At 54.6% G+C, this 27,143-nt stretch overlaps 8 protein-coding genes across 8 annotated transcripts; 3 read left to right on the top strand and 5 right to left on the bottom strand.

The window, feature by feature from the left end:
- Positions 1-387: 387 nt before the first annotated feature.
- Positions 388-1,817, bottom strand: BZA05DRAFT_133701 (translation initiation factor eIF 4e-like domain-containing protein). The gene is made up of 3 exons (XM_051478823.1): positions 1,368-1,817; positions 1,213-1,287; positions 388-1,122 (listed from the first exon to the last, which is right to left on the bottom strand). The coding sequence occupies exons 1-3, from the start codon at positions 1,596-1,598 to the stop codon at positions 685-687; spliced, it is 744 nt and encodes a 247-aa protein (XP_051336888.1). The 5' UTR covers positions 1,599-1,817; the 3' UTR covers positions 388-684.
- Positions 1,818-1,955: 138 nt separating this feature from the next.
- BZA05DRAFT_406292 (uncharacterized protein) lies at positions 1,956-3,596 on the bottom strand. Its single transcript, XM_051484494.1, has 5 exons — positions 3,317-3,596; positions 3,159-3,213; positions 2,996-3,101; positions 2,635-2,943; positions 1,956-2,574 (listed from the first exon to the last, which is right to left on the bottom strand). The coding sequence occupies exons 1-5, from the start codon at positions 3,349-3,351 to the stop codon at positions 2,447-2,449; spliced, it is 633 nt and encodes a 210-aa protein (XP_051336887.1). The 5' UTR covers positions 3,352-3,596; the 3' UTR covers positions 1,956-2,446.
- BZA05DRAFT_133698 (uncharacterized protein) lies at positions 3,159-4,104 on the top strand. Its single transcript, XM_051478822.1, has 2 exons — positions 3,159-3,218; positions 3,317-4,104. Exon 2 carries the CDS (start codon positions 3,393-3,395, stop codon positions 4,035-4,037), a length of 645 nt encoding a protein of 214 aa, XP_051336886.1. The 5' UTR covers positions 3,159-3,218; positions 3,317-3,392; the 3' UTR covers positions 4,038-4,104.
- On the bottom strand, positions 4,104-5,527 carry BZA05DRAFT_458120 (outer mitochondrial membrane transport complex protein-domain-containing protein). The gene is made up of 2 exons (XM_051487594.1): positions 5,264-5,527; positions 4,104-5,192 (listed from the first exon to the last, which is right to left on the bottom strand). Exons 1-2 carry the CDS (start codon positions 5,409-5,411, stop codon positions 4,171-4,173), a joined length of 1,170 nt encoding a protein of 389 aa, XP_051336885.1. The 5' UTR covers positions 5,412-5,527; the 3' UTR covers positions 4,104-4,170.
- Positions 5,528-8,456: 2,929 nt separating this feature from the next.
- On the top strand, positions 8,457-14,507 carry BZA05DRAFT_133642 (uncharacterized protein). Its single transcript, XM_051478821.1, has 5 exons — positions 8,457-10,067; positions 10,126-10,337; positions 10,393-10,720; positions 10,796-13,194; positions 13,244-14,507. The coding sequence occupies exons 1-5, from the start codon at positions 8,738-8,740 to the stop codon at positions 14,375-14,377; spliced, it is 5,403 nt and encodes a 1,800-aa protein (XP_051336884.1). The 5' UTR covers positions 8,457-8,737; the 3' UTR covers positions 14,378-14,507.
- Positions 14,508-15,857: 1,350 nt separating this feature from the next.
- Positions 15,858-16,621, top strand: BZA05DRAFT_406285 (uncharacterized protein). The gene has a single exon (XM_051484493.1). The coding sequence runs from the start codon at positions 16,208-16,210 to the stop codon at positions 16,487-16,489; it is 282 nt and encodes a 93-aa protein (XP_051336883.1). The 5' UTR covers positions 15,858-16,207; the 3' UTR covers positions 16,490-16,621.
- Positions 16,622-16,782: 161 nt separating this feature from the next.
- Positions 16,783-20,202, bottom strand: BZA05DRAFT_133617 (Glutamate/Leucine/Phenylalanine/Valine dehydrogenase-domain-containing protein). Its single transcript, XM_051478820.1, has 4 exons — positions 20,017-20,202; positions 19,837-19,965; positions 17,934-19,769; positions 16,783-17,873 (listed from the first exon to the last, which is right to left on the bottom strand). Exons 1-4 carry the CDS (start codon positions 20,102-20,104, stop codon positions 16,945-16,947), a joined length of 2,982 nt encoding a protein of 993 aa, XP_051336882.1. The 5' UTR covers positions 20,105-20,202; the 3' UTR covers positions 16,783-16,944.
- Positions 20,203-22,758: 2,556 nt separating this feature from the next.
- Positions 22,759-23,643, bottom strand: BZA05DRAFT_133568 (uncharacterized protein). The gene has a single exon (XM_051478819.1). The coding sequence runs from the start codon at positions 23,283-23,285 to the stop codon at positions 22,812-22,814; it is 474 nt and encodes a 157-aa protein (XP_051336881.1). The 5' UTR covers positions 23,286-23,643; the 3' UTR covers positions 22,759-22,811.
- Positions 23,644-27,143: the final 3,500 nt, after the last annotated feature.

Here is a 27,143-nt window from a genome sequence, read left to right as displayed (position 1 = left end):
GCGGAGCGATGGCAGTGTACCAGTTATAGAGAGAGGTATGGACAATTCTTCGTGATCTTTACCTCCTCCTCCTCCTCCTCCTCCGATTGACTATCCCATCACGGCATCACATAAAATCACCACAAGCAGTATCATATGCACCGTCACAGGTAATTATGTGAAATCCCACCATTCCTTGAGCAAAGCAAAGCCAAGCAAAGTGCACTAGCAATGGCAATGGAGCAAAGAATGAATACCCATCATGCGTACGTAAAACCCGCAAAACCAGAACCCACAATGCCTCCTAGATACACATAGTAGAAGAGACGCCCCCAGTAGCATACCTCCCCCCATTTCATCATCATCAGGTGAGCGCGTGAACAGAAGCCTTTCCTTTCCTTTCCCCCGCCCCCCGGCTTCGGTCTATCGTCATCGTCGAATGGAAATGGAAATGAAAAAAGGAAAAAAAAGGAAAAAGAACAACAAGAACAAGAAATACAAGCACGAGATCAGAACACCAGGAACTGGAACGGGAAGAAACACGGCAGGATCAGGGTAAAGGGAAGCAAGAGCGGCCACACAAAGTTAGGAAACAAGACTAGAAGAAAATAAGGAACAGCAATTGCAGATACAGACTCCCGGAGAAGGCTAAGATACCCTTCGAGTATCCCAACCCGCAGCACCGGCGTCCCCTACATTCCCTCCCTAAACCGTAAACTTCGGCTTGGCCCTCGTGGATCCTGATTGCGCCGCATCGGTGTGTCCCGAGAATTCGACCTTCTCAGCCTCGGCCAACTTGAGCACCTCCTTGAACCTCTTTCCGATCTCCTTGAGCGAGTCCTTGTTTCCGCCCTTGACGCCCGTAGTCCTAGTCCAGACGCCGATGCGGAAGAAGCCCCTGCGGACATTGACGACGACGCCCATGACCTCCTTGACATCGTCGGCCTCGAGGGTCTCACCGATCGCGGCGAGCATCACGTGGAGCCAGAGGTCGTCGATGGCCACCGCGCGCTTGTCTTTGAACTGGTACGCCCACTTGCCTCCGTTCATGTTCTGCTCGTCTTCCCACTCCGGTCGGACGCCCTGCTTGAACAGGTGGTAGTCGGACTTCAGCGCGAGCTCGGATGTTTTTTGGATGTTGTTCTGCATGTGCGAACGCGCTGTCAGCCGCACCATTCACCCCGCCATCCATCACTGCCGTTGTAGAGGGGTGAAAGAGTAGAGTGAACTCACGTAGATGCCCCAGAACTCCTCAACAGAGTCGAAAGTAACGACCTCCTTCAGCAGCTCGCTCCAGTCGTTACCACCCTATTGCACCGAACAGTCAGCACACATTCACGCCTTCACCAATCCATCCTCCCCCGTCTGCAACATAGTCTGCAACATACCTTTCCAGACGGCGGCTTAGTGAACCACAGGGTCCACTTGTTCATCAACGGGTGCTTAACGTTGAAGTTGTCGGCGGAGTGGAAGACGGTCAGCTGCTCAGTGGGCTTCAATCCGTCGGCAGCCTCGTCGGCCTCTCCGTTCGGCGGCGAAATCGGGATCTCCGTGAGAGGACGCTGCTCATCTCTGATTTCGAACGCCTCGGTTTCGGCAGCGGCGGCGGGAGTAGCCATGTTGCGTGAACTGTGGTGTGATGTGTTGTGGCGGGGAAGCGGGGTCGTGGGTGGTGCGTCGTGGGTTGAGGGTTAATGGTGGATGTGAGGGTGTCGGAGGTAGTGGCGGCGGAGGTGGTGGTAGAGGGTGGTGGTGGTGGCTCTAATGTGGTTTGTAGAGAGAAAAGTGTGTTGCGGCTTTGGTGGTTGGCTTTGGGTGGGCAGGGTCGATTGATGCGGGGGAGGGCAAAAATAAACAAAATTAAAAATACTTAAACCCTCGAACTCCAAATCGATTTATGCAGCCAATCACATTAACGCCTGTCACGAGTGAGCACACATGATTAATGATCTTGAAACGTGCAGATGTTTCTGCTTCGCACGAGCCGCGGCGAATACAGCCAACCGCGAGAGAAGTAAGTGGGACACACACAAAAAAAACACAGAAACACACACAAACAGATAGTAAGACACGAAAACACAGACAATCCCCAATCCTCATGTCGCCACCATTGGCATCGTCAAGACACAAACACAATGCTCTATCTAGGGTATTAGGTATGGAGTAAAGAAACGAGCCCCGGAAGATTGAAGCAAACTCAGAACAAAGAAAGCAGACAGAAACTAAGTACAACAAATATCAGCCTCATCTAGTCCCATGACCATCAACGCCTTTGTAGCCGACCAAGTGTAAAATCCATGCAGAAGTAAACGGTGTACCAGAAACAAGTCCTCCCATCATTTTATCGTGAAGCAAACAGACAAGCGAAAATGAAACTTTCATCTGATTCCAGATCGAGTTCGCAGCTCCGACACCCAACACTCAAAGAGTGGTTTTGTCCTATCCGGGTGAGAGCCGTCGTTTTCATTCAAGCCTTGACGGTCTTGCTGATCTTGGTGGCCGCCTCGTCGGTGAGTTCCTCGATGCGAGAAACCTCCTTGGAGCCGGGAGTGTCGTCCGTCTTGGAGTTGGCGTGGCCCAAGTAAGCGTTCCAACCTATTTCTGTCAGTAAATACCCTCTTCATACTCATACTGACAATTCTGAAGTTCACTCACCGATGGAGACGACGTTCACAACCATGAGCCTAAGATGCAAAGGCACCAGAGTGAAGTTGCCCAACTGCACGAAGGGCCAAAGCTTCCAGTTGGTGTAAAGAGTCTGCTCCCATTTTTCGGCGAGCTTCTTTTTGATGTCGCCGCCCTCCATGACGGTCATGCAAGTGAAGAAGGCAGCGATTCCAACGGGCGCAAAGAGCGTCTGGTCAGCGGCAGCTCTAGCAGCCGCGGTCGCGAACTTCTGTCCCTTGATGACGACGTGGCGCTCCAAGAGCTTGTACCAGGCGGTAGCGACCGGACCGAAGACGCCTACGGGAGCGAGTCAGATTGGAAGGCGGCGGAGAGAGAAATGGTTACAAACAGGCGCCGTAAAGAGTCATGCGCATAGTGCTGGCGAAGTCGTGGTTCTTGAGGCCCTTGCGCGACACAGCCTGCTGCGAGACGATGTCGCCGACTCCAAAAAGAGCCTATGGAATGCGATTAGAACTGCAGGTCGAATACCTGTTGTAGGAGGCGGGAATTACAGCTGAAGTCAACGACGCCGCGACGTACGGACGCTTGACGCTCAGAACGTTGTAGCTGGAATAAGTTAATGTTAGCTGACGATTATTTACGGGGCACTGAAGAGGATGACATAGGGGACTAAGGAGACTAAGGAGACTAAGGAGAGGCGGATACATACCTCACCACAAGACGAGAGGAGCGAATCATGTTCATGTTGTTTTTTTATGTTTGTTGGTGTACAGAATTGAAGTGTTATGGAGCTCGTACTTGTAACGAGATGGATTCAGATGGGGGAAGAGGTTGACGAGTACAAGAGAAGGCGGCGAAGAAGGAAGCAGAGGGATGGAGGAGGAAGGGAGAGAGCGAGAAGAGAAACAGGTCTCAGAGGGACGGAGGAGAGGAGGAGGAGGGGCAGCACGCTAACCTGTATTCGAGGTTTTCGACTGAATCAGGGAAGGGGTCCACAAATAAACAGCAACCAACGTTTCCAAGCACACAGCTTTGAGGCTCTGCCGAGGGGCACGGACCAGCTGCAGACGGGAGCATTTCCCGAATCAGCATGGTTGGAACAACCCCCACTCGCTACAACCGGAGAGCTGTCTTCCGGCAGCGAGAAAAAATCACAAACGAAACAGAGAAGAAGACGCCGATGGGAGGCGACGGGCTTCGGCAGGCACGCCCGGCATCCCCAGCCTCCATCGACTCTGCGGATGGGGATTGCGGCTTCCAGAAAGGCGCTAGAAGGGATGACGAGTTCGAGGCTGAGAAAGTGCGGAGGTCTGGGCGGAAGTATTCGAATCAAATGCACCACGGGTGACTCGGCCACTCTCAGCAACTCACCAACAATTGCATCTCACTCCCTCGGCCAAGCACTACTCCTCAGAGTAGGTAGTAGGTAGCAGAGTCGCAATTGAATGCCCATAGATACCAGTACATGTTATTCCATATTCGTACAGCCCATCGATACAAGTACATACATTCATACACCACAGCACAGCAACGATCCCCATCGCCCGTCGTCTGGCTCTAGATCTATTCCCCGTCCTCTTGCTCCACCTCCACCACCACCTCCTCTCCCTCCTCCGCCCCACTCCCGCCAATAGCCACAATCCCGCTCCAAACGACATACCCCATCATGCCCGCCACGCCACCCAGCACGAACCCCAGACTCTTCCACCACTCCCTCCTCCTGGCCAGTACCGCGCGCCGCTTCCTCTCCTCCAGCATAGGATCATCATCCCTCCACTCCTCGTCGCCTCGAGTCCACAGGCCACCGACCCAGCCCCTAACTTCATCAACCAGCACTCCCCCGAGCCACGGCAAATCCCCCCTCTCGGCCCTCCCCAGTACCACACCCTCCAGCAGCCTCGCGCGCATATCATGCACATAGGCAGCGAGCCTGGGCTCGCGCTGCACCGCGCTCTTTGCCCAGTCCTGCGGCATATCTGGGATCAAGAGCAGTGCGAGATACCCCAGCACCCAGCAGTCGAGACTACTCGGCGCAGCGCCGAACCAGAACGGCCCCGGACTGTCTGCGACCATCCGTGCCAGCGGCGAGAGGAAGTCCGCGCATACCCGCGAAAGCTGCACTTCGCGCTTCGTCCGCCCGACCTCCCCCTCCACGCCCCCCGCCCCACCCCCAGCACGCGCAGCCCGCACCGCCCGCTCCCCCGGCGTCTCGCCCAGCACTTCCATTCCCCCCGCCCCCTCCCCATCCCCCGCCCCTCCCAGCCCAACACCCAAATGCGCCGTCCTGCCCCTGGCCCTCCTCCTCTCAACGGTGGGATAGTAGTAACACTCGGGCCATCCTAGCAAGCTTGCAAACCCCGGCCTCGTAACGGCGGTAAAATTCTTCTCGTCGGCGTACAGCGACAGGTCCACCACCTCGCCGCCGCGCGATTGCACGTACGCCGTGAACGCGGTGATCTGCGCGCGCTCCCGCGCGCAAAAGAGGGAGTCCGGCGCGAGAGAGGGGTATAGTTGCGTTATGTAGTCGAGGATCTGCGGAAGGCCTGTGGACCAGACGGTGCTGTGTTGCAGGGCGGGGAGAGTTTCTGTAGGTTGGGGTCAGTGGGCGGGGGAGAAAGGGAGGAGGAGGAGGGGAAAGGGAAGGGAGGGGGCGCACTGCTAGGCGATAGGTGCGGATTGCTCGATGGGATGATCTGCCATTCCCCCCGTGGGACCGCGAGTTGGAGGTAGGCGATTGCGCTCAGGCAGTGCGGGTCGATGCTGGGCAGGCCGAAGCCGGGGCCCCAGACGTGAAGTGTGAGCATTGCGTGCGTGCTGCGTGCGTGGGTTGATGTGTGCTGGTGCTGGTGCTGGTGCGGCGGTGGGACGGTCGGTGGTGCGGTGGTGGTGGGGCGAAGGATTCAAAATTGGAGCCGCATCGCGGAGGTGCGGGGAGTTGACTAGGGATGAGCTACCTGGCTGGATTGGACACTCCCGGGTCATGGGTATCACTCGGGGAGGTGGCTATGGCGCTGAATAGATTGAGCTTGACGAGATGAGATGATGCTACTACAGTGTGTACAATCTCAAAACAATGCTATTAGCTCTCAATCCACGTCTTTAAGCTCTCTCCACTTGCATCTGGCGGTTCAGCTGCAGCTCTTCCACGCTCGGGCAAAGCCCACCCAGCAAGATCCAACTCCGATAGCAGTGAGTAGTGAATCCACCATATACGCCCCATTCCACCCGCCACTTCCGGCACACTTCTCATCTGGCGCCAACGTCTCAAAACCCGCAACTCCTTCCCGCCCACCGCCATCCCGCCCTCTCCAAGCAAGCCACTCCACTCCACATCATAGATCCCTTCCCTTTCCCTCAGCCTCTCCCACACCACGTTGCCAGACCAGACACTTTCCATTATCCCACCCGTAATAATCATACGGTACTCCGATTCACGCGTCAACAGAACCGGTGCCGCGCCTACTCGCACCGGTTCAGCGCCAGGGAGAAGCGGAAAACGCCGAGGCAGCGGTGGCAGGACTATTCCGGGGATGATGAGGACGCGGCGGGCGGTGGCGGGAGGTAGCGGTGGAGTTTGCGGGCACGGAGGGTGCACATGGTGGACATGGTGGATTGCCGGTGAGGAGGGTAGTGGTGGTGGTGATGATGCGGATTGAGGTAGAGAAGGAGGCGGGAGATAAGACTTGTTGGCGCAAACGTAGCTTCTCTCGCTCGAGGAGTCCTCAATGAGTGCTGTATTCGTCTCCATAGTTGTACTATCGACGGTCTTTGTTCCGGACTGGCATGAAACAAGGGACGTCGGAACAAGACGTCCAGCGGTGCGTTGTAATGTGTTGAGGTAGGTAGCTGGTGATCATCGGTTGGCTGGGAAGGAACGATCGGAAGTCTGTAGATGTGTCTGGTGGGCGGTCAGCATACAAATTCGACTTCAATCCTTCGGCGCAAGTCTCTGCTCACAACCGCAGAGGGTTACGGTTTAGAGGCTCTGAGATGATTAGACATACCTACACGCACTGACAAGGTAGGTAAGCTGGTCCCTCCGTACCCTCCGTCTGCGATTGTTGACAGTCCATAGACACTCGGCCTCTTCTCAACGATCCGGAAGACACCGAGTGCTTGATATGAGGTGTACGCCAACCTCTACCGCAGAGGCCTTTCCGCTTCAGCCAAACGATCCTCGCTCGCGGGGCCTAATCCACAGCGCAGTCTAGGGGACGAGTGTATTCCAGAGCGGCACGGAAACGAAGGAGGGATGGTGTTGGCACCGCGTGGCCGAGTCGAGTCGGGTGGATTGGATTGGGTGGAGCAGGATACGTCGGATGTACCCCGAGTAGCTGACAATAGACATTCATCTCAGGCAGCCCATCGTCGGTACGAGTGCCGACTGCGCAAGACTGGCCGTGAGCGCGATCATGGGGGAGCGCCGGACGGACTCCGGGGGTGTGTATGGCAGTCGAGGCTCGATATTTGTACCCGTAGAATCGACATTCCGTACCGAGTGCAGACGGGGAACAGATGAGGTGGCGTTCCCTGCAGACCTGGCGATATCGACGAAGGGCGGGCGGGGTGTTCGGTGGCGCGGGGCAGGCTCTCCGGACGTGTTCAAGGCACAATAGATCCCCCCGGTATCTCGTTCGGGACGTGGCAAAGACGAGGCGCGAGTCGGCGGGAATGGCAGTAGACGAGAGGCAGCGGGGCAACGGGTGAAGCTGAAGCGAGAGGATTCTTGTCTCCGGTGGGATTCGCTCGCTCGTTCCCGTTCGTTCGCTACTGCGGCAGCTAGCCCCTCGCTCGCTCCCACCACCACCTCCCCCCTCTCTCCTGTATGTAGGTGAGCCGCGAGCACTCTATGCTCTACTATTAGCTTGACGAATCCGATGCTGGACGGTGTGTACTGAAAGCGAATGAGATATCTCCAGGACGAAGAGTGTTCTGCCGTATGACTGACTGCTCGATTGATGATCGATCGATTGCTTGTAATTACTGACAAGTATCCAGCCTTACGTTTCCACCCAAATCCCCATATAGTTCAGATCGATTGTGAAGTCGCAGTAAATACGGTCCTCTTTGCGCGGGTTCGCCAGCCCATTGGCCTGGCCACTGGACGCCGGTCCTTTTGCTGTTTGTTGATCCCCACTATCTACCTTGACCTTCAGCTTAACCTCCAGCTCCCACCTTAACTCTATTGATCCACCACCCTACGCTCGAGGCGCTGGCCCATTCCGCTCCGCGCCCACCGTGGCTATTCGACTGTGCCCGCCTGCCCTTTTGCTCTGTCTGACTGCTGTTTCCTTTGGTGGATAATTTGCCCCATTCTTTTTCAGTTCTGTTCTGTCGTGATCTTCTTTCGCGCCCATATCATACAACCGGTGGCATTGCCCACTCACTCACACACCTCTCACTCCCTTGCTGTGCTGTGCTGCTACTCGCTCCCTCTCGCGCCCCCAAAGAGTCCCACCCAAGCAACCACAACCACCCACCACCACCTCCACCACCACCTCCACAACCACCACCACCCACCTACTACCACCAAACCCTCCCCTCCAAACTCCTACAGACTTCAACATCCCTCCGAGAATATCTCCTCTCGTGCCGAACCAAAGCTCTCATATTCGCACGCGAGAGAATCTCTCGTTCAGCACCGTTCACTCCGAAACTCGCTCGCCCTTTCCACCCATTTCGCTTACGCTTATCTGCGAAACCACTTTCTCAGAAGGGAAGACGGAAAATAACTGCTCTGTGAAAGGAGAAGAAGAAGACGACAAAGACGAAGACGAACAAGAAGAAGAAGAAGAAGAAGCCCGAGGGAAGTGGGTGCGCGAAAGAGCGACCCGAATACACTCACTGAGAAAGAGAGAAGGAAAGAAGGAAAGAAAGAAGAGAGTGCGAAAGCAAAGAGTCGGGAGAGAGAGACTGAGGCAGTGGGAGAGTGTGGTGTACCTACCGCCCTTACAATACCAATACCTCACCATAACAGAGCACTCCCGATCGCTCATCGACCCCCTCGCTTCACTACCGCGACTCACCTCACTCCGACAACTTCTCCTGCGCGCCGTTCCTACAGATCCTCCGCCATCGACGGAACCGGTCAATCTCGACATTTCACGAGCCGTCTTTGACCCCTACGTCGATGGCCGCCTCGAGAGACGGCTTGCCATACGGCTCCAGATGGGGCTTTCGCACTCCATCGCCCGATTTTGCGCGCACCGCCGTCGAGCCCCTCTCACCGCCTGCCGCTACTCCCGCTTTCGCCGCGAGATCCTCTTCGTTCTCGAACCCCAACTATCCCCCGCCGCCGACCACCTACTCCTCCTACAGCCCGCAGTATCCGCCTGTTTCGCGGAGCTCGCGCGATCCCGAGCCTGCCTTCCACCACCCTTCACCAAGAGCCCCTTCACCTGCTCCGAATCCCTATAACCACCACGGCTATAGTTTCGCTCCGCCAAACTACAAGCTGCTACCGAAAGCGGCACCGAATCCCCTCGATGCTCTCGCCGACATCGCGCTCATGCACGGCGCTGGTCGTCTCCCATCGGGCCCCACATACAACCCCCCGCCACTGCTGTTCCCAACGATGGCATCACCATCGCCCCCGGTAGCCACGGCAGTAATGGTCTCCCCTTCCCCCTCCTGGCAGCGGCCGGATTCCGCGCTACCCCCGACTATGCCGACAAGCAAGATATCGATGGAGCGGATCATCCCGCACGCGAAGCCTGCACACGAGCACAACTTTGGTCCTATCGGTCAGGAGAGACGCTCCGTCTCAGGCGGACGGGAACGTAGGAATTCTGCTATCGCGGATGCGCCTTTGTCTCCTCCTTCACCGGCCGCCGTGCGACTACTCCCGATGAAGTCCAGGCTTCCACTGCCGGATCTGCCCCGGGCTGTGATGGAACCGCTACCTGTTATGGAACCGCTATCTGCAAGGCTGCTGCCTTCAGTGATCATGATGTCTGAGCCAGCTCCGCCAGCAGAAATCCAGCTACCACAGCCAGGGCCGACGCCCGAAGAACTGCGATCGCGATACCCGTGGATTAATGCCTCCCCGGTGGACATGTATATGGACTCATCGAACGATGGGGAAGATGACGAGGATGGGTTCAGCATTGCAGTGATGCGTCCAGGGGACATGTCCAAGGCATTCGCCCAGTATTATGAGACTCCCGCGGAAGGTTTTCTGGACGTCGATGTTGGCAAGTCCAAAACTACGTCTCTTCCGACTCCAAGCCAGGACGATCATGTCATTGGCAGTCCTTCCGACGTGGTTATGGAAGATGTAGATGAGGCGCCTCGAGTCAATGATTCGGCCGCCAATTTTACCCCAGAAATCGCTGAGGATGAGAGTCCCGCAGAGGTAGCCGCGGTCGTCGAGGACGTGGCAACAGTCAATACAGAAGCTGGGGAATTGATGGAGGTGGATGAGAAAATGGCAACCGACCCACCTGCTGTGGATGCGACCTGTGAGTTTTCTTCGAAGAGGGGTTTTCATTCCCAAATTTTGACTCGCTCTGCTTTTAGCTACGGAGCCGGACAGCAATTACGGTACCCTCCTTTCAAGCAAGGTGCCGCCGGAAAGCAAGCCGGACTTGCCTCAGCCACTACCATCTGCCTCGGACGAATCCCTCGATGTTGTTGATCCAATGGTTATCGATCAGGATGTTGGTGACTCTGCAAAACACACGGCTACAGCCGGTGTTGAAGCATCTGTCCCAACTGCAACTCCTGTTCCGGTAAGTTGTTGAGGAAAGGTCTACGCAGGGCGATACTAAACGATTTGGACTCTAGGATGAGGAAATCTTGCGAAATCGTCGCTCTTCGAGTCGCCTACTTAAATCGTCCGAGCCAAAGAAAAATAGCCGGAAACCGAAAGAAAAGTCCGTCCCGGAGCACGTCGGTGCTGCGTCTGGTGCGCAGCGTTCCGACAACGAAGAGGATTGCCAAACCTGCAAAGTCCATTATTCGGAAGACGATGGACGTAACGGTGCATGGATTGGCTGCGATGGCTGTAAGGGTTGGCATCACGCGCGTTGCGTCAAGCTTGATCAAGCGGCCGTAGACAAGATTGATAAGTTCTATTGCGTCTCGTGCGAACCAACGCATGGCAAATCTACTTGTTAGTAACTCTGATTTCCTCCCCCCACATCACTCGCCAGACGGAATCGTAGTAATGGTTCTTTTCTATCGTTAGTGAAACGATCCTCTGGCAGAGCACGCACGGCAATCGACTATGAAGCTCTGCACCATGGTTCTTCAGCACCAGTCAAGAATCCGGATGATGCTAGGATACATCCATACATTCGCAAGATCCTTGATAAAGGCCACCCCTTCGCCGAAGACAATCTCAAGCGCCTCAGGCCCGAGCTAGTCACCGCCGCGGTGATAGACAGCAACGACGCTGCCTCATGGAAGGAGCCGTTTATCGTCCCGGCAAAGTGGAACCCGACGCCGTGGCACAATGACCCCAAGGCTGCTCCGTCTGCGAGTCTAACGCCGGTCTCTCCTGGCACTTCTGTGCCTCCACCACCTCCCGCTCCCGCCAACGGCACGAAAACGAGATTGGGCTCACCTGCTAGCAAGTCTCGTCAATCGCTGGATTTCGACGAACCTATCCAATGGGCACGGAGGGAAGACGCAGACGCGTTGGACATGAGGATTCCATCCGGACTGACCGTCCGTCGCGTAGCCGAAATGGTCGGCGTCAACACGACCGTTCCGATGATGGATGTGGTCACTCAAGAGCCCCCGAAGGAGCCATGGACGATGGGTCGTTTGGCGGACTACTTCGAGAGCCCAGAAAAGGACACCATCTACAACTGCATCAGTTGCGAAGTGTCGACAAGTCAGCTTGGAGAAATGATCTCCCGTCCCAGGGCTGTGAGAGAGACGGACTTGGCGGACCGAGTTTGGGATTGCGCTCCCGGGTTCGCGAAACCGACAGTCGGCAAATACGTCCTGATGTCCGTCAAAGACTCCTTCACCGATTTCCATGTCGACTTTGGCGGTTCGTCAGTCTTCTATCACATCTATGAGGGACAAAAGGTGTTTCTGGTCTTGCCACCAACCGAGAAGGCCTTGAAGACGTACGAAAAATGGTCTTCGTCGGAAAGCATGAACTATACTTTCCTTCCGGACCTGCTTCCGGATATCCCATGCCGCCTCATCACGTTGAATAAAGGCGATACTTTTTTCATACCGTCGGGCTGGATCCATGCAGTGTATACTCCGGTTGACAGCTTGGTAATCGGTGGAAACTTCCTCACTCGGGGCTTTTACATCAACCAGATGAGAGTCTACAATATTGAGGCGGTCACGGGAGTGCCGAAGCAGATGCGATATCCACGCTATGCAACTCTCATGTGGGCTGTCATGTTCAACTATATTGAGAAGGACCGGATGCCGAGGAACATCGAGAAGGATATCCTTACAGCTATTATCGGACGAAAGCATAAACTTCGATTGTCTCAGATTCCTTACTCGGTCGAAGAGCTCAAAGGACTTCCCAGTTTGCTGGACTTCCTTCACAGGAACGTTATGATTACCCTGGGCGTTATCACCACGTCGCAGCGACCTGGAGCTACAAGGCTCTCCAAAACGGTTGTGGATAACGTCAAGAAAGCGGTTCCGTGGCCGGTCAATCGGAACCCCCTCCTGTACCTCAAACACTTTGCACGTTGGTGTATCTGGAAGCGGGCTTGTGCCGATATCGTTCCGGGTGGCGAGAAGGTTCCCGATTGGGCGCAAGTGGAATGGATGCCTACACCAATGGGCGGCACGACTGACATGAAAGTCGAGGAGGCTGAGGGCGACGGGGAGGGTGCTGGCATCGACGGCGAGACTCCGAGACGTGGAGGGTTGAGGGAGCGTTCAAAGCCGTCTGTCAGTCCTGAAGATAATCTCGAGGATTTCAACTACTTCCCAGAGCGTCTTCTTCCAGTCGTTGCCGGTTTGAATGGAACTCGGCGATCTTCATCGATGGTGCCAGGGAAGAGGTCGGCTACACCAACCCCTGGACCTTCTTCCTTGAAGAAGCCCAAAACAACTCGACGTAACCGAAATACTACGCCTGCGCCGTCGTCCGCCAATTCGAAGAATCATCAGGTCGAGTACCTCAAACTCACGGACGGAAGCTTGTATGTCAAGAAGTTGTCGAACCTCGGCCCGCCTCGTATCGGCTGCGAGAGTTGCCGACTCAAGAAGACCGGCTGCAAGCATAAGGACGAGATTCGCGCACGCGGCTGGTGCGATGACGACAGAGCCACGACTCTGGATCCCGAGTCTAGAGTTGATATGGACGAGTTCGATGATGACGACGAGCCGATGGATGACACGCCGAGCAAGCCTGCGCCCGTCAAGGCTTCTCCAGCTGTGGAGAGAGCAGCATCACCGCTTTTTCCGGCGCCGAAGTTTGCCGCTGCGTCGTCTTCGATAAGGCTGTCGGTGCCACCGGAGGCGTCGCTAGCTGGTAGACGAAGTCAGACGCCTGCGAAGTCTTCGTGCAATTCCAAAGCGACTGCTCTCGGCTCCATGGGGCCGCCAGCGGGCTACAAAGGACGCAAACCTTCGTGTGAAGACTGCAAAGCTCTCAAGGTACAATCCCCCATGCATCCCTTGTGTTTCCTGTACTAACACGCCATAGAAAAAATGTCTCCACCAGGACACGTGGAAGCTCGTCCAGGATAAGCAGGCAGCGGCGGAATACAAGAAGGTGCTCAAAAAGCATGGCATTGAGAACCGCCGCCAGGCGAAGGAGTCGAAGCGGAAGGCGACCGTGGCGCGCCAGAGGGAGGGCGCCGTCACCAAATCGGTTACGCCAGTGCCAGTGGAGCAAGAAAGCGCCGACAGTGCGGTTCTGCGCGCTCCGCCGTTGCTGGTGCCGATTCAGCCTGCTCCTCCAAGGCAGTCTAAAACGCCGATTCCGGTGCCTGGTACGACGAAGGAGCCGGTCGAGGAGACTGTCGTGGAGACAGCTATGGAGACTGTCGAGGAGCCGGTCAAGGAGGCTGTCAAGGAGGCTGTCAATGAGGTTGTCAAGGAGGCTGTCAAGGAGCCAGCCAAGAAGCCTGTCAAGGAGTCGGTCAAGGTGACAGTCAAGGAGACAGTCAAGGAGCAAGTCAAGGAACCCGCCGAAGAACCCGTTAAGGAGGAGGAGGAGGACGACGAAGAGCATAAGGAGGAGGAGCCTGTCAAAGAGCTCTCCCCTATTGCTAAGTCAGTGCGTGTGAAGCGGCCGCTCAAGCATGCTTCGCCAGCTCGGCCCTCTTCGAGGAGTAAACGATCCTCCAACGTTCTTTCCCCCAGTAACGACGTCGCCCGTCTCGATCTCGATCTATCGATACTGGCGGAGGAACAGCAGTTCACGTCCGGCCAAGGTAGTGTTGAGCCGGCTCTGGATCCCAGTATCACGGCGCCTCCCATCGAGATCGAGGACACGCCGCCCAAGACGCGCAAGGCGCAGCAGCCCAGGACCATTCCCGGCGAGTCGTCGCCAACCTCGCCGAGTACATCGCCATCCATGGCACAGAACGACATTCAACGGGAGTACATCGCGGCGCTGCATCAGCGCGCTAAGGTTACGTACACGAACACCAATAGGAGCATCAAGCGGAAGGCGGAGGAGGAGAGTCCTGAGCAGCCGGCGACTACTACATCTAGCAGTCGGCGCGTCAAGAAGGAAGTCGTCGTTGGAGACGGTAAGACTACGTTTGAGAATCTGAGGCAGCTCAGTCTGGGTCTCAGAGTCAGGGGGCAGAGGGGTGGCGAGGTCTGTTGAGATGAGATTGGGGGCATCTACACATTGGTTTTTCTTCGTTTTTTTTCTCTTCCTTTCTCGTTGATTTGATTTCTTCGTCTTACTGCGTTCGTTCTATCTATGGGAGTGTGGAGTTACCGCGCGGAGTGGGTGGGATGGGTGGGGGGGGGGTTTTTTTTTATTTGATGCCGCTTGCTTGACTGACTGCTTGACCGATCTGATTGCTGGTGTTTCATGCATGCGTGCTTGCCTACTTAAGTATTTTCCTCCTGTTTTGTTTATCTTTTTTTTCCCTTCTTCGCATTCCATTTCGCTTGTCATCCCACCATCATCCATCTATTATTACTACTTTTTACTTTTACTCTACTACCTAAAGTCACGTTCGTCAGCCTCGAGGCCATTCCCGTCCGCTTAAACACCACCCTGTTGGATTTTCCTTTTTTTCTTCCTTTTCTTATTAAGATCCAATCCAAATCCAGGCCCTTGGTTATTGCTTGCTTTGCTACCTTTCTGCTGGAGGTGTCTGTCTGTCTGTCTGTCTTCGCGGAGCGTGCCGGGCTTGTTTTTTTTTGCCTTCCTGCTTTCCTGCTTTGCTTGTGCTTCTGATTATGCTCCTGCTGCTGTTCGTATTGGCTTGTTGTTTCGTGCATGTGCCACTGCTACTGCTGCTGTTCGTATTGGCTGTTTGTTCTGTTTTGTGAGTGTGTCTGTCTGTTTGCTTGCTTGTTGGGCGATGATGGAGTTTTTTACTTTTTTTACTTTTTTACTTGTTTTTTGAAATTATGCATCGTTTATTTTGTGTCGAGTAGGAAATTGTGCGAGAGAATGGAACTGGAAGAATTGAGCTGGATGAACTGAAACTGGATGAATTTTTGCGTGAGTGAATGGGAGTGAGTGAGTGAATGGGAGTGAGAGTGGGTGTGAATGGGGGTTGCAACTTGCTGGCTGTAGTAAGGTGAGGTAAGCCAAGGGTCAATACGCAATGAAGATTGCGACCTATAGACCACGATAATAAGGATTGACGATTGTAGTTGCAGAGACAGAGAGTAAAATTTATTGTCGCATACGGCCTAACTACGGTAGACTACCTATGGCGACCACGAAGTCCAAATCCGACCTTTCCTGCCATCTCCACGGGTAGTACCTACCTCTTCTTACCTACATGGATGGTGATTCTGTAGGGCGGAAGGCAACGGGACTTAAATCCTGCATGGAGTGATACCCAAAGATCACCAGTCACTAACCATCACTCCGCCTTCCTACACACCCTACATTCCTACAAGGTTGGGATTTTGGGTTAACCCCCACGCTGTATGTAGGCCATTGCAGGGAACGAAATGCCAATTCATTCTTCATATCTGGAACCGAGATGCTTATAATCCTACAGTTGTGCCTGCCAGGTAGGTATTTAAGTACCTATGATACCTGATATGTGATATGACAATGCCGTAGGACTGTGAACAGGGTATTCCTACATACATAACGGCTATATAAGAACGTCCCCCGACTCCTCGGGGAAATCGTCCACCACGACGCGTATCCTGCCATCACCCTCACAACATCCATCATGATCCGCACTCCCGCCAGCCTGCGTAAATCCTGCGGAAATCCTACGACTGTATCATCGTTGTCATCGACGGCGGCGTTTCGAGCCTCCTCGTCGCCAACCGGCTCATCAGCGAGGACCCAGCGAGACCCAGCGGCGAGGACCCAGCGAGACCCCAGCGAGGACCCAGCGGCGAGTGGAGTGTGCTCGTCGTCAAGTCCTCGTCGTCGAGGCGGGGGGATTGTAAGTCTTCCCACCTTCCCCTTCCCCAGGCGCCGGCGGGCGGGAGTTCCTCGTCCCCGGCGATGTCGGCAAGACTACAGTATGGGCACGGCGTACGACTGGCAGGTACCGTCAGTGGCGCAGGAGCAGGAGCAGCTGGTCAACGGCAACGGCAACATCACGATCCCGCTAGGCAGGGTAAGGTAGTTGGCGGGGGGAGCGCGATCAACGGGATGATATTCCAGCTTGTCCAGCGGGGGGCGCCGGCGGACTACGATGTGTGGGCAGCGCTGCGGAACCAGGGTGGGGCGCCGGCGGGGATGCTGTTGTACTTCCTAAAGACCGAGACGTCCACGCTCCGCTGATTCTGAGTGCGCATCTGCAGGCGGGGATGTATGCGCTTGCCGAGAGGGCGGCGGATCTGGTCAAGGAGGATTGGAAGTAGATGAGAAGGTACTCGTGTTTGATATTGGACTTTCTTGTGGCATCTTTCCATCTCACAGCCTCTCACCGAATGCCTTCACGCTCACTACAGAACGTTTGAACATATCCATCCATTCTTTCGCAAACTAAAAGTATTATACAACCGAAATCTATGACAGAGGTCCCATGATATCTCTCTTTTAGTCCTAGTTAGACCTCGCTTCACCATCACTCATCGGAAAAGAAATAGAAAATGGAAAGAAAAAAAACTCCGGAAACCCCCTCGCATCCATACCCAGCAAGACCCAAATTTAGAACAACAGGAAATCATCATGTACGCCGGCACCGCTCTACTGCTCAATGGTCTTGAGCTTCTTCGACATGCTGTAGTCACTCGTTAGCACGTGTACTCATGATGGGATCGGAGAAGGGGAACATACAAATCAAAGAAGGAGAACTGGCTAGGACTCGAGCCGTACTCATAAACAAACCTGGAAGCCAGATAGCTTCCGAAGATTGCCTTCAGGTAGTTGGCCGGCACCCTCTCGAGGATGGTATCCAAGCCAATTTGCTTGACCAGCAGGTGGGGCAGCGCATCCTCAAGGATGCTGGTCCGCAGCGGCACGTTATTCCACAGATCAGTCTTCTGGAGCTCCTCATCGAGCTTGGTGATGGCTACGGAGAGCTCGTCTGAAATCAGCGAGCGGGGCTTCGCAGTCTGCTCGTGTTCGCGCCAGATCGCCTCGAACTCTAAACGCGCATTGTTCTGAATGGTTGCCTGGACCGACTTGACGTACTCCTTGTAGAACTCGGGGAGACCGGCGTCGCTAACGCACATGTGCTCGGCGAAGCCCTGCTCGTCAAAGGCCAAGGAAGCGAGGACCTCGAGGGATGAACTGGTCACACCTCCCTTGTTGGCGCTGGCATCCTTGTACAGAATGCAGCCAGCCTTCTCGAGGTACAGCTTGGCCTCCTGGGTAATGAACAGGTTGGCACCCTCGACGATGTACGGAATCGTGGTCTCGCCGTTCTTAACCAGACATCCAACCTTGTTAAGATCAATGGCCTCGGGCCGTCCTCCGCAGGGAACCATGATGTCGTACTTGATATCGGTACGGAGGTGGAAGGTGTTCCGGAAGATCGTACCATTGGTGACCATCTCGCCGTTGGGAAGCTTGATGTTGTTGTCCTCGACGAGAACACGGTAACCCTCGGCGGACAGCTTGGTATCGTCAAAGCTCGAGATGGTTTTTCTGGCCTTCGCCAGACGCACAAGCTCCTCCCTGTCGAGACCTTGCGTGTCAACGATGACACCGGATCCGTCAACTGCAAAAACAAATCATCAGTAAACAATATCAAACCGAGCGGAGGGAGAGAAAAACATACCGATAGCAATGTACATCTCGTTACTCAACAAGATCTCGTTGGATCCCAAATCGCCATCTGGACCACCAGTCTGAAGCTTGCGGACCTTCGAGGGGTCAATGTTCAACTTCCTATAGATGCCATTGACGTATTCTCGGACACTCAGAGTGGTCATTCCGTACTCATCGTGGGGAATGCCTCCCAACTTGGTGCTCTTGCCAGTGAAGAACGACTTCCACCAGGGAGCGCCACGAGCCTTTGCGTGCTCCGTCGCCCAGTCAACCAGTCCAGCCGTACCCTCGTCGGGACCCATGAAAAGGATCTCGGGCTGGGCATGAAGATCGACGATGGGATCCTTGATACCGGGGCTGCGAGGAGGAAGTAAAAGATCGAGGATCGAGTCGATGTACTTCTGGAAAGCGACTTTGGGCTTGTCCTGGTGCTCGGGATCGAGAAGGATGACACCCTTGCTGCCGCCCTCGGGGATGTCCTTGTTCTTGCGCTGCTGAGTGTTCGCAAGGTTGTAGTTCTCGTCGAAGACAGAGCGCGCGTTGATGGACCAGTGCTCCTTGTTCCTGCTGTGGACGAGACGGATTCCTCCACGGGCGATGTCCCTGAAGCGCAGATGGAAACCGCGGAACTCGGATCCGACAACCATGAACATTCCAAAGAGAGGCTGGGGGTACTCGCCGACGGGCAAGAATCCAGGACTCATGCGGAAACTGAGAGCCATCTTGGTGGGCGTGTAGAAGTTAGTCTTCAACACGTGTGAGTTAAACGTTATAAACTGATACATGATTTTTTGCTGATTTTCGTTGGCGACAGCAGAATCAATCTTCTCCTTCAGTTCTTCATTGTTCAGGATCCGACCCATCCGGATGCGCTGGTAGCTCAGCGTAGGCAGGAAATTATCATTCTCGCCCTTCACCTGCACATAGTGCGTATTGGCGAATGATAGGTACAAGGAGCAGATGAGATCCGGGTGGTCGTTTATCACGTCGTAAATGTAATCGGCCGTGAAGGTCTCCTGACGGAGACGACGCTTCATGGTGGACAGTATCTCGGCGTGCGAGCTGTTGTTGTTGTCCAGCAGCTTCGATAGCTCAGCGTACTCGGAGCCGAGCCTATTGAGAAAGTGGCTAACAAAGAGGGAGACGCAGTGAGCGTACATGGTCTCCTGAAGACTCAACTGACCACGGATGAAGTGGTGTTGGAATTTATTCTGCGGGATGCAGTACAGCAAGCTGACCTCCTTCATGATCTGCTGGATCGAGTCTTCGATGGGCGGGTGTCTTGCGTGGCGAGCCTGCGAGCCGGGGAGAGGTCGAAGGTACATGGACATGACGGTGACCCCGTTCGAGAACTGCTCGACGTACTTGCGGGCCGACGTGCATCCGTAGTAATGGTAGAGATCACTCAATGCCGAGAACAGGCCCATAGTGCTACCTTGCTTGTATCCTATGACAAGCCGCTTCTCGGGGGTGTTCTCGATCTCGAATACCTTGATCACCGGTCCGGTCCGTCGCTCGATCACGGCCGTCACGATGTCCTGGTAAATTTTCTTGGTATTGGGCGTGACCTTCTGGAGGAAGATCTTGTCCGACACAACCGCCAGGTCCGTCTCTTCCTTGTCGGGCGTAGGGTTCACGAAGTCGCACTGATAGACGAAGTAACAACGCAGGCGCTCGTCTGTGTCGGAACCGCTCACCAGCGGGGACGATGACCTGAACGTCTCGACACGGTACGCCTTCTCCGGATTCGATACGTTGAGGTATTTCTCATCGATCCGCTGTTCGTACTGCGGGCCCTGGAGCACCGAGACACCGGGGGTAGAAGTATCGATGTAGACCGCGTGGTCTGGATGAGCTGTCAGCGTCCGGTCGGGGGAGGGGTGGTACAAGCAAGACAACGGAATTCGACATACCCTCATGCTCTCTATCCAGACGGATCGTCAGGCGATTGTCTGCGCGAGCAAACGCCTCAATCTTTCCAGCGTACAACGAGAGGACGTGGTTGGTAATGGCCTCTGCTGTTTCGTGCTTGAAGTACATGTCTGCGCCAGTCAGCGCCAGTCAATGCAGATCATCCTAGCGAGCACACATACCATCAATTCCCAACGAGTTATAAAACCACGAGGTTTCTGAATCGATGAACTCTTCAGGGACGAAACCCTTCTCCTCCAACAGATCCATTACTGCGATCGATCAACCCCGGTCAGCCAGTACTCCCATTAGGAGGAGATAGACGTTTATTAACCCATTGTCATCTGTTCTTCCTTGCCCTCGAACGCCGGTGCGATGTAACCTGTAGCATCCTCCCGACGGATTTTCTGGCTAGTACCATCGGGGACGACGACGGTTTCATCGATCTTGCCATTGATGGACGGCGTCATGGTTTCGGTAAAGGGTGGAATTGTAGAAAGAATCTTTTTTCGTTGCAAGGGATTTCAGTCAGCCCAATTGAGTTCGGATGAGGCGTTGGAGATGGAAAAGGTAGTTGATGGGACGAAGGGAAGTGGAAGAGGGTATATAAGGTGAAAGTCTCAGGACACCTGAGCTCTAGGGTAGAGGGTGGAGCTAGCAGAGAGCTCTCCCAGGTGCTGACAACCAGCAGGGATGAGCTGTCAGTCGCTCTAACCTCTGCGGCAACCTCGACCAGCTCTGTAGACGCATAGAGACAGGGCCCCACAAGTCTTCGCATCGTTCCGGACAATAGAGAACGGGTTGCACGATCTCAAGTAGTGTTGGGTAGATCGATGCGAGAGCCCAGGGCAATCTGAAACCAAGAGAAGGGCAACTGGAAGACTTACTGTTGACAAAGAGATGTGAGCTTGATGGAGCTAGGGTATTGATGCAACCAACCCAGGAGTGATTGATGGGAGGGATGGAAGGCGGAGGATGAAGGTTGTCTTCGTAGGGAGGAGGTACGATGACAAGAGCGGGCGAGGAGGGGAGGAGAACGATGCGGGTGGGGGGAGGGGAATTTATATACGTGGGGAGGGGAGGGGAGGTGGGGAGGAGCGGTGGAGGGGCAAACAAGAGTGAGCAAGAGTAGAGCGAGCAAGAGTAGAGCGAGCAAGAGTAGAGCGAGCAAGAGTAGAGCGAGCAAGAGTAGAGCGAGCAAGAGTAGAGCGAGCAAGAGTAGAGCGAGCAAGAGAGGTTTGTTGTGATAGGATTTGGGGTTCGGGAGGTGTTGTCCGGTTGTTGTCAGTCGGTGTCGAAGCACGTCCGTGTTGGTCTCGGATGGAAGGTAAGGTAAGTGAGAGGATGCAAAGCTCGAGGTGGGAGGCAGACAGATGTGTGTACCCTCCACACCGGAGGGTTGCTTGAGGTTTTTTTATGAGTGGGAATTTCTTTTTTCTTTTTTTCTTGCGCCTGAACAAGAAGTGATGATACCCGTACTGGATTTTTTCTCCCCCTTGCGATGAGGTAATTGCTAGATTGATTCGAAGACCAGATCTCCCACCCCGTTGCCGCTGCTCACTTGGCTCTGCCGTGTGCTTGCGTGCCCCACAAGGATGCGCACGATGCACACGTCCACCATCATCACCACCACATTGGTCTCGTCTCGTCGTCCCTCTCCGCCGCCGTGCTGCTGTTCCTACATCGCGCCGCCACTGCCAGTAGGCACGTTCATTACTCACCATCCACCCATTCACCCACCCATGTGGTGTGTACGATTGGCCGGCACAAGGTATGTATCACCAGTATACGGACCATGTCCTTGGCCAAAAGCGAGCGAGCTCGCGAGCATCATCGCTCCAGATCTCACGATGCCAGCCGGGATCGAATTGAACACTCTATGTAGGGTCCCACCGTACATTGGGGCCTCTCTCAACAGTCGAGTCAGCAACAATAATCACAACAACATCATAGTCGTCAAAGGGCAAGGCCAGCCAGTAGTAACTAGCGCGTGATGTCCTCCCGGTGCATGAAGCTCCGTATGCTCGCTCGCCCTTCGATTAAACTTTGCCTGCCTGCCTGCTCCTGAGATCTCTGGCCGGCACATCTACTCTACTCTACTCTGGAGCATCAACCGTTGCCGTTGTGCATCCGTCATCGGCCATCGACCATGCTCATCGTCATCATCGATATATCGAGGGTTTTTTCCCTTCTTCCTACTGAACGCACACTTAATTTACCTTTTCACGTTCACGGTTGATTGACATAGAGTAACAAGTTGAAAAAAGGAAAAAAGGAAAGGAAAAAAAATTGATGAGAAGAAAAAAGAAAAAATGCCTCAGCACTGAGCAGGGCAGATCTTCCCCCATGCCATGCTATGCCATGCCCTGCCATGGCAATATCGGGTCCGTCGAAACGGCGCATTGCGGGGAAGAAGACGACGACGACGAGGAACCGGCGGTCGGTTCTCGGTAGAGCATAGAGTAAACTGGAAGGCATCTTGCCGCCCGCGTATAGTAACAGTTCCCCAGACCTCTGCAGTAGAACAACGGCAAGGGCATCTAAGATTCTACATACACACTTTTACTTGCATATGCTCCTTCGTTGCGTAGATGATGATCCGCTGCCAGCCTGCACTCACGCATTCGGCAGCTCTAAGCTTACGGCTCGTGACTTTCTGCCCTGCCCTGCCGGCCCTGGACTGCCCTGCCCCGCCCCGCCCCGCCCGCTTCGCTACTCTACTCCACCTACCTGCTTAGCCACCCAGATCCCACACGAAATTGCTCGCCATTCGTTCGTCATTCGTTCGCCATCGTTTTTTGTTATTATTGTAGTCTCTCACCTGACCGAGCCTGGCAGTGGGCACGGACACGGACAAGGAAATCGCTTCTGAGTTTACGAAGCGCCGGAGTGCAAACTGACTGCAACTGCAACATATCAGGAAAACTGTTCTCCGTAGTAAGGAGGTCGGTAAGTAGCGACCGAGCTTCTCGAATCGTCAGGATGTGGGTGTGGGCCATCTGTTCTGTTTTGTTCCTGACAGGACAGGGCAGGACAGCATGCACGCACGCACGCAAACTTCGAGAACGAAGGAAGGAAGCTGTCGGGTCTTTTGTCTGTCTGTTTGTCTGTCTGTCGGTCGATCTGTCTCTGTCTGCATGCTGGAGCCGCATCCGATGCTAGCCGCCTTCTCAGATCTCTCCTTCCACTGCTCCAAACTCTCGAGTCTCCAGTTTGATCGATTGAGCACGGGGAAAATAAAACGTAAAACACGAAAAATAAAGAAACAGAACAGAAAAACAGAAAAACAAAACGGAAAACATGAAAAATAGAAAAAATAGAACAGAAAAACAGAAAAATAAAACGGAAAACATGAAAAATAAAAAAAATAGAACGGAAAAACAGGAAAAAATAAAAACAGAAACGTAAAAAATAACACCCTCTTCTTCTCTTCCTCTCTTCGATTCAACATCCTCTAACGGCAGGTCGATGTCACCATACGCCCCATCGTTCCAACGTTGACCTTCTCTTCTCTTCGGCTTGCCGAGCTCAGCTCAGCACGGCTGTCTCAGCTTTCGACTTACTCTAGTAAGAAGAGGCCCACCAAGCGGCCCACCGCGCGCCGCACTCAACGCTTGGGTCGTCCTGACCCTCCCCGCATTACGCCATGTAGAGTTTCTACCGGTAGTGTACCCTAGAGCGACAAGTACCCCAGATTCTGCAAAAGAGAGGGAGGGTGGTTGCCGCTGCGCTCCCTTCCCGCCAGTGCTACATACATGACTCCTGGTGCCTGGATCAAGGTACACAGGTACCCAGCACCGGTAGACTGGTTTGCGGAGAGCTTTCTCCGCAGCAGGTTCGAGCAACTCTACGGATGTTCCAACTCCGAAGGGGAGCGTGAAGCACAAAGCACGAAACTCAAAACGTGAACTTTCATGCGGCCTTGCAACCAACTTATGTAAGTACAAAGGTGTGCGCTCATACTGCCCGCCTCCATGCCCTGACAGACAAACAAACGCTCGCGGGTTCGCTCCCATCCGCAGCGAGCACATGATACCACAGAGTACCAGTACTTTATTCTTACGTAAAAACCCCTCTGCGATCCTCTCTTCTTCTCCTTCTTCCTCTTCTTTCTCCTTCCGCCTTCTATGTATCATACGTACTCCTCCTACGTCCCCCTTCTTACGTACCCCTTCGACTTTTTCATATTCAACTCCAACTCCATTCCACTGCCATCCAGAGTCCAGAGTCCAATCCATCCAGTTTTCCCCACGAAACGCACCCTCGCCCGCATCCGCACCGGACAAATTCTTTCAAGGCGTTGCGTGCATGATGCAGCACAGCAGGGGACTAATCGTTAACGCCATGTGCAGCCGGCACCACCCCACCCAGACTACTCGCCGCGCCGCGCCATGTGGACGAACAATGCGAACGAAGCGGAACTGACGAAGCGGACGCGAGCGAGTATCCTGATGCAGGCACAACCGGGAAGTTTTCTTTTTGGGAAAGAAAAAACTTGAGGTCTGGAAGTGTGCTGGCCGGTGGCGAGAATATGTGGCAAGTCTTGGGAGGGTTGGTGGGGTGCAGATGATTGAGAGGACTGTATGTACATGCTTTGATGTACACATCTGGAGTAGAGTAGGTAGGGTAGATACAGTCGTGTTTTGGTGGAGAGCTGGGAGCTGGGGAACGGCCGTGGAGGAGTAGTGACCTCCAGAGGACCAGTACCTGGTTGGGCTCAGATGCGATCGATTAGATAGCTGTCGGGTCCATTCTCACGACTCGTGTCGGAGATGTCCACCAATTTCTGCATAGGCACTCAACGACGACTTTATCAGTCTCAACGGCTCCTCCACTGCTAATGAACGGGCCTGCGCTCAAGCTCAAGCTCGATTCGAACCCACGGTATACCTAGTAGGTAATCAACCGCAAAAGTGCCCAGAAGTTAGAACACTGACTGGAAAGTTGAAACACAAAGACGACATCCCGTCCGTCTCGAGTCTTGGATACCTACCTGCTGCCGCTTACCGGCAGTGGCAGTGGCAGCAGGAGAGACAGAGTCCGACCACCGACCGACAGAACGTGCCGGAATCAGGTGGCCGCAAGCACAGATGTCTGGGTTCCTCACGGGTTATCACTCGGTGTACCATAAATACCTCCATACGCATAGTTACATACGAATAGTTACCTACTGTTGAAGTATATGCGTGAACAGATGATGATATTCTATTCGATGCAGAAAAAGAACCTATCGTCCACGGCGAAGACCTCTATTTATGACTGGGAGGCCACCTAAAGTTGGCCGCCGAACAGAGTTGGCCGCTCATCAGACTTCGCCGGGCCCGCTCATCAGAGTTCGCCTGGCCGCCGTCGAGACTCTTCCACCGCCAAACCTTAACTGAGATCTCCGGGCGACCAAAGTTTGACACCTACATACCGGTGGTATCAGTGATTATCCGTCCATCGCCAACCCGCTGGATGATCTACCCCGACCTTCCCTTCCTCCCTCGAGTCTCCCTCGAGTCTGCCAGTCCCGTGCCACATGATCGCCCGCCCTCACTGCGCTCATCCTCCCTCCGGATGCACCCAGATGCACGGCCGGGACAATGCTGGGCAGCGCTGAGCAGTTCTGAGCATCTCCAATTCAAGCTCGATCTCGATCTTGTAGATGTCATGGATGCCGTGTGCGGTGGTAGCCATAAGGCAGGCTACACTGCCCCACCACCATGAACACAACAGTGATCCCATCCCCAGATCCCCGGTATAGGGCCTCCGCGGCGATCGACGGATACCTAGAGTAGTCATCTCGGCCTACCAGTACTCCCGATAAGTCGCAACGGTAGGCAGACTGCAGCCAACCAGCCAGACGACAGACAACAGACAGACCGGCGGGAAGACCGGCGGGCAGACGGACAGACGGACAGTGGACGCAAGTCACCCGACGACGCAAAGACGCAAAGACGCAAAGACGCAAAGTCAAGAACGGAAAGACGAGAACGGAATGTACCCGGAGTACTATTAGTAATGCCACGCAAACGCACCTCTGCCGCCGCGGGGGTTAGGTAATCGCAGCACAGTCGGGTGTTCCCGCGCTCCAAAGTACCGGGGCGATCCTCGGCAATGATCTCTGCAGTGACCAGTCTGCACCGGACTCTAGGCTCTAGGCTCCAGCCAACGAAAGCGAGGTCGGATTGGATCGAGTGGTGCACTGGTGCTACCACCGGGCTACCGTAGCCGTGGTCATTGCCGTACGTACGTAAGTGTAGCACCCCGCGGCGGGACTCGGGAGTGCTAGCAGCTGTGGAAGCTTCGGTGCAGGTGCAGCATCTAGCTCGGATCTGATTGGCACGCTGTTGCGGGTGCGGGTGCGGTTGGCGCTGGTCATTGGCCATTTCCCATTGCCCATTGGTTCGGGTTGGGTGAATGTACTCGACTTTACACATATCTACCCGGTGGTGGGTACCGGTAATTCTTTACTTCGGTAAGTGATGGGCAATGGCATGACGGCACAGTGCAGCTTCCCGTCACTTGCGGGGTGTGGGGGACGGGTGTGGGCTATGTAGAATAGTAAAAGACTCTTCGGGTCCTGCAGGCTGCAGCGGCATCACATGGCACATGGCACGGGCTAGCAGCCTTGTCACCCAGATGGACGGAGGCACAGAGAGAGGAACTGGTAGTGCAGATGAGATGAGCAGCTCGATGGAGGGCACGATCTTGGGCCATGCATGTCTGCCGCACAGTGGGGTGGACTCGGCGTCCGTGATCTTTTTCAATCCGTAAATGCTACGATTCCTCTTTGAATCTCTGCTCCCCTCACGAAGCTTCTTTTCCGGACATATCTCACCAGGTCTTTCCCTGCCTTCAGCCGGTCTCACCCTCACTTGTTTTTCATCTTACCGCGATTCTCTCCCCCGAGAGTGCTGTGCGATGTCGTCACGGGCCGAGGATTGGAGCCCGGGCTTAAGTGCTGCACCTGACGAGAACGGTGAATAGTTAGAACGGTGGATCGTTGGATTGCAGACTCCGGGAGTTGGCTTTGGTCTGGGACGTTTCCGGCAACATCCCGCCTTTCTACCGAGACTTCAGAGTAACTACAAAGAACTTGATGGTCGGTGATGCCGGCGGCATGGCAGGCATGGACAGATTCGAGCAGTGGTAGTATGTAGTCGTGGTGCATCCTCCGGGAGTCACGTGAATCACCGCTGACACTCAAGCTCAAACTCCGGCCGGTAGCGACGGCACGGCAGGACGAAAGCGAAAGTCAAAGTTAGGCATTGTCGTCATCGCATGACATCCTCAGTTCTCAACACGACACAACACTGCCAAACAC

This window comes from Tricharina praecox (genome assembly GCF_024521635.1).
Source record: "Tricharina praecox strain CBS 144465 chromosome Unknown BZA05scaffold_23, whole genome shotgun sequence".
NCBI lineage: Eukaryota > Fungi > Ascomycota > Pezizomycetes > Pezizales > Pyronemataceae > Tricharina > Tricharina praecox.
This window is presented reverse-complemented; position numbering and strand designations above follow the sequence as displayed.